Source organism: Hippopotamus amphibius, chromosome 1 (assembly GCF_030028045.1).
Source record: "Hippopotamus amphibius kiboko isolate mHipAmp2 chromosome 1, mHipAmp2.hap2, whole genome shotgun sequence".
In the NCBI taxonomy this organism is placed as follows: Eukaryota; Metazoa; Chordata; class Mammalia; order Artiodactyla; family Hippopotamidae; genus Hippopotamus; species Hippopotamus amphibius.
In genome coordinates this window covers 66,199,490-66,205,489 of record NC_080186.1, presented here as the reverse complement: position 1 = coordinate 66,205,489, position 6,000 = coordinate 66,199,490, and the positions used below count along the sequence as shown (strand labels likewise).

The 6,000-nt window shown below is 30.2% G+C and overlaps 1 protein-coding gene across 2 annotated transcripts in view; it reads right to left on the bottom strand.

Annotated features, from left to right (window-relative positions):
- Positions 1 to 218: 218 nt before the first annotated feature.
- The window catches only part of ADGRL4 (adhesion G protein-coupled receptor L4), a 120,893-nt gene continuing 115,111 nt past the window's right edge, over positions 219 to 6,000 (bottom strand). For both annotated transcript variants that reach the window (XM_057715333.1, XM_057715341.1), the window contains 3 exons: positions 3,494 to 3,585; positions 1,992 to 2,160; positions 219 to 1,635 (listed from right to left, as the gene is read on the bottom strand). In XM_057715333.1, coding sequence (XP_057571316.1) covers positions 1,573 to 1,635; positions 1,992 to 2,160; positions 3,494 to 3,585 — 324 coding nt within the window. In that variant the 3' untranslated portion in view covers positions 219 to 1,572. The remainder of the gene's footprint in view (positions 1,636 to 1,991; positions 2,161 to 3,493; positions 3,586 to 6,000) is intronic.

Below are 6,000 nucleotides of genomic sequence, written 5' to 3'. Positions count from 1 at the left end.
ATAAACTGATCGAACAAATTACTTTTTCAGAATCTTATTCCAATAGCACTGTCCTATAATGATAATAATAATAATAGGTCATAGGCGACCATATAAGAGATCAAAAGATCAAATAAAAAGTTATTATCACAAATCCTCTAAAAATGTTTAAGACATTGGCAGGTAGCTCATCTTTCTTTAGAAATAACTCAGCCAAGCAGTAGAAGGATTCATTTAGATAACATTTTATTTGTTAGAGCAAGATTTGACAGACTTCCTTTTAGCAGCTGGAGAAATTAAGCTAAAATCACAACATTTAGTGCATTGGCATACTTTTACAGGTAGGTGCAGAACAATTACATACTTTTTGCAATAAAATCACTTCTACATTTTAATGAGAAGATTTGAGGATAGAAGCCTTACATTTTAGCAGATATGCTTTAACAGTGGAAAACTGTCAGAAAATAGATCCTCTGTGAAAGTTTTTACAATTCTTAGTGATTTCTTTGTTATAAATAACATTTTCAAATGTGTACTTTTCTGAACAGAAAAAAATAGCAATCCACTTTATGAATGCTTTCATATTTACAATGCCCTTTTAAAAATAGTAAGTTAAAAGGGAATATTGCAGTGTGAACTACAATATTTCTAAAATTAAAAAAAAATAACTTGAATATACTAGCCTAATGAGATACAATATTTTTCACTGCACTGAAAGGTTATGGAACAGAGTACTTTAGGTTTATATACAAAATTTTTACATTTACAGGCATGAACAATATTATATTTTGACACATTTATGTACTACTGAATAAGCATTTGAAGTCACAATCTGTGAAATAAGTATAGAAAGAGCAGATACTTCATTCTAATGTTAACCTAAAAACAGAACAGAAATGTTTAGTTTTTTCTTTTGTGACATTTTGTGTCTTTATAGATGATTAGAATAGAAAATGGATATAACAAATACAGGTCTAAGTTGTTTCAGCAGAAATTCAAGTTCAGAACAATTCACAGAATGGTAAGATGTGTTTATTCAATTCTTTGTTTTATCTCTAATTTCTCATCGAGTTTACAAAACAACATTAGCTCAAAATACATCTCATCGTTAGAACAGTCATTCCCGTTGTACTGTTTTATATTCTACCCCTTCATTCTCTTATGTTCCATTTTCTGTAACAGGGCTCATTACCAAGGTGATAGGGGACTAGTTTCAAAGGCAACATGAGTCACAAAAATATCAAGCCAGTGGTTTCCTTCAGGACATTCATACATTTTTTTTGTGTTAGAAAGAAAATCTTTCCTTGGGCGTAGTGACATCACTCTGAGAAATCAATTACTTTCCAAATATCTGCAATACTATTTTTGACATAACTAACTAAGTCATGTAGGAAAGCTTACTATAGCTATATGGTACATAATTTTATCTCATATTATCTACAGTTCCTACACAGTAAACAGAAAAATGGATTTAAAATATTTGATTATCTAGTAATTAATAACTGGACAATCTGAGTCATTTTTATACATTGCCCATCCACAGCTTGGCTTTTTTTAATTTCTGTAGCAATAATGATCCATAGTTCTCTCTGTTTACCTCAAACATCCGAAACAACAAGGGACATTTTTGAACAATCTATAATATTCTTCTTGGATCTGAAAAAAAAAAAAAGAAATGTGAAACATTTTTGCAACAATCACATCAAATTATTTTCAAATCATACTAAATTGTTATATTTGGTTTTCTAAATTATTGTTGCTTTCTGAGTATCTGTCAGAATACACTCAAGTGAATATAAGCTGTTATTTCTATTTCTTGTTACTAGCAAGTTTTTTAAAAGCACATTTTCCTGTGAACAACTAGGTGTTCAGATCATGTCGATGCTAAAATTTACTGCATTTAGGCAATAAAGGCAGAAGTCATACATCTATGAGAATGAGACTTTTTATCAATTCGGTAACTGATAATACATAAATATACTGTAAGGCTGACCAAAATAAAAATTGCTTACTTTTCTGGATAAAACACACAGGAATAAGAAGATGAACATCCCCTGGAAGGCATTGCTGATGGTGAAGAGGTAGGCTGTCACCACCGATGCATGAACAACATGGAGAACTCCAAAGATCCAGGTGGTGCCAAGGAGGAACAGGAGAGCAAGGGCTCCTCTGGCACAAGACCTAGAACAAATTTGCAGTGTTCCAGCTATGAAAGCTATGCATACTTAACATATCCTCAAATTATGTGGGAAGTCAATTTTTGAATAACCAAGAAATCTTCGGTAAAGATCACCAACAATTTTGAAACTGACAAATTGTGCTATAATTACATGGGAGAGGCTAGGGTATACCAGTGCACTGTGGCCGGGATGTGCTTCCGAATTCAAGGCAGCATTTTTAAAATCTGGTATTTTTCAAGGAATTTCCTTCATCTTAAAATATTTTCATCTGGTGTACTGCAGTGTGTATGCTTTGATTTCAAATCTAATGTTGCAGGAACTCTTGAAGGTAAGACATATAGCTGTTAGGAAGTCTTCTCCCTAAGAAACCTTGAAGAGTATACCATGTGGATTTAGGTCAGCACATGGGCAGGACATCAAAGGAAGCTTCTGCTTTCCTTTCAGGCTTAGTAGAGAAGAATGTGTAAGATATAAAACAAGATTTTTTTTTTCTTTTGCAATACAGTTACTCCAAAGTAAATTCATATTAGAATGCTGATTTCTTAAAAAAATACAGGCACATACTCACTTTTACATATTTTCAACTTATTGACTATGAGTTTTGGTAAAACAATATTCAGTCCTGCTCACTGCTTTGAAAATGAGGCAACCTATGCTTATTTTCTCCTTCGTGCTTAGTGCAGTCATTCTTTACTGCAGAAGACGTTTTTTCAGTGTACCACAGAAAATGGGTCCTTCTCAACTTTATTAAAACCAGCAAACTACATGTAACTATGAATGGTGAGGAGTAAAAGAAAGTAATTGATCAAACATTTGCTAAATCCTAACTATAAATCTTGTGTAAGATATTGAAACTACAGGAGTGTTCCCAAGTACCCAAACCTCAGTTGTTTCTAATGTTCCCTACAGTACACTTCAGTTTTTCCTGAACAAACCATTTTCAAGGTCTCAATAAATCAGTTTTAAAGGGAAGGAGTTGAGGAAAAATCATGGCAGCATGCAAACCAGGAAACACAAGAAAGAAACACAGTTACTGAACGCTGGGAAATGCTTTGCAAAAGAAGATTCCTAAGACCAACTTTTGTCTTAAAATGCGGTCATCATCTTTTCTTTCAAAGCAGAGTATGTTCAAAAAGATTGCTTTACTTACTGTTTAATCTGTGCTGATGATAGGCTTATTAAATATGTTAAATGTTATTTAACAATAAATATTTCAAATATGGTGGGGAAAGTGTGAAAAAATCATTTAAAAATTGTCCTTCTAAAAATTATTTGTACTTGAAGTTACTAAAGCTTTTAATTACTAAAGAAAATACAATTGAAGAAATACTTACCTTATGTTCTCATAGCAACTAACTTCTGGTTTCAACCCTGCAGTGTGACGAAAAACTTTGTATATGATAACTCCAAATGCCAAGAGATTAACCTGAGAGAATAAATTAGTTTCAACAGAGATAATTTTCATAGTAAACTAGATACATATAAAGGAAATAAATAGTAAAGATATCAAATAAATAGAAATCAGCAAATCATGGCATTTTTATGTATATTAAGAAGTACAAACCAAACCCTCTTGTAGACTTACGCAAATATGTGGTTGATTTTTTAATATCACTGAAAATTGTCAGTACAAATCGTAGTTAGTACAATTTGCCAGATTGTATTAAGCACCTGTTCAAGAACGTCTTCAGATGTTATAATCACGTCTACAGATTGATGAATATCATCTTCTGCCAATAATATGGTTAATATACATATCAAAATAAATTTTGGTTTGAAAAACTTTATGAACACTTGAGAAAGCAAATTTTTGTTCATTAAATCATGTACTGTTTCTTTGAAAAGAAGTTTTAGTGGTAATTCTGTCAATCTTTGAAAATTTTAAACTGGAAAAAGAGAAATTGAAAGGACATTAGAAAACAACAAAATACCCTTAAATTCTATTGCTAGAAAATGTTTGAATGTACTTTCTTTTGCATGGTTCATTTAGCTCTCTCTCCTAATATTATGTTGAGATTTCCTTTCCCTAACTTTAATCTTAAAACTTTCAAAATATTAATCAGTAGAATATATGTTTGAAGGCATATACATTTTTATTGATAAACATTTATATTCTAGTATCTATATTCCCTAATATGGGTTATATAGAATGCACCGAATTTTTACCCCTTCTAAAATGACTGCATTATGAAAATTTCTTTTTCTTTTCTTTCCTTTTCTTACATTTTTGGAGACTTGTAAGTCATCTTTGTAGTGTCAGAGGATTAATTGAAGGGTATATTTTAAATGTACATCTATTTTAACATAAGCATACTAATAATTCAAAATATTAAAATTATAGAAATAATTTGTAGATTAATCCTTTATTGAATATATTTTATTAACCTAAACAAATTTGTTCAATAGCTATTTTGTAACAACAGTGGCAAGTGCAATATTTTAATTTTTGGCTAGTTCTTACACTAGGATTTCAGAAAATTATAGAAAAATTCTGTTTTTTCTTCCATATTCTAAGGATTTTATATACCTTCTGAAAATGAAACTTACTAGTTACTATTATAAAAAGCAGTATAAAATAAAGGTTCAGATAAAATCTCCATGGAGAGTTTCTTGAGACAAACTCTTAGAGGAATATGGATCTAGTCCCTTCTTCCTGCTTCCAAATGTTTATTAATTCTAACTATACGATTAATTAACTCTAAAGTAAGGCTTCCATACAGAGAAAAGACTTCAGCAACTGCAGAGGAGATAAAATATATTCAAATTGATTCAGTTGACAAGTTTCACCCTATCATAGGCTCAAATGACTGAATGAAATGACAATTTAATAATATTTAATTTTATAAATAGTCTTTGCTACTTATGAAAGAAGACGTATAATATTTTATAGGTTTCTATAGCTATAGCTGCTTTAAATAAATTTGGGAATGACAGTTGTATTTAATTTTATAAATATATGTATGTTTCTTAAAATAATAAAAAGTATTAAAATTTGGTTAGTATAAATAATATACTCAAAACATTATTGGTTTGAAAATCTTCAAAGAATTTTTAGGAGGTGTTTATATTGAACTTGTTATCTCAACAAGAGTTATAAGAAAATAACTTTAAATGTTAAAATAATTGTTCACTGATGCATAAATTTTCCAATTTAGTGATTTAGAGTTATAATATTTCTTAAATAGAGTTTCTTAAACTTGTGTTTTTGATAAAACAAATTTGAAAAATAGTTGCTCATACTGTTATGGTTTCTCAGAAATGCATATACATTTTGGATATGCTTTTACATCATATGCTAAAATAGTGAAAAGAAAAAATGGAACATTCTCTATAGATGATCTAATTTTGGAAAGTACACATTTTCCACATAAAAGGGAAAAAGTTTACATACTTATAAAAACTAGATGCTGCTAGACAAACAGGAGACTAATTCTTAGCCTTAGTCCATAAACTTGTATTTCCCCAATTGTAAGATAAAACAGATTAAAGCATTTTTATCAAAAGGTGTTATGGTTTTATGCAGTGAAAACAATCACAAATACATTGACTGTATTATGCACATTTGATGACAGTAATACAAATATATGGAGCTTTTTATTTGTATGTGTCCAGAACATTTTATAAAGGGTCTACTAAGTGTCTGGTATAGTGATGAGGAGGGTTGGGTACACATTAACGAACAAAACAGACACGCCCTTTGTTCTCACAAAGTTATTAAGAAAGTAGATAAGAAAAAAACATACAAATACTTATAATTCTACAAACTGTGAAAAATGCTTATTAAGTCACAAATTTAGACCGTTAGGAGAGACAAAATAAAGGTGGATTAGAACGAAGGTTT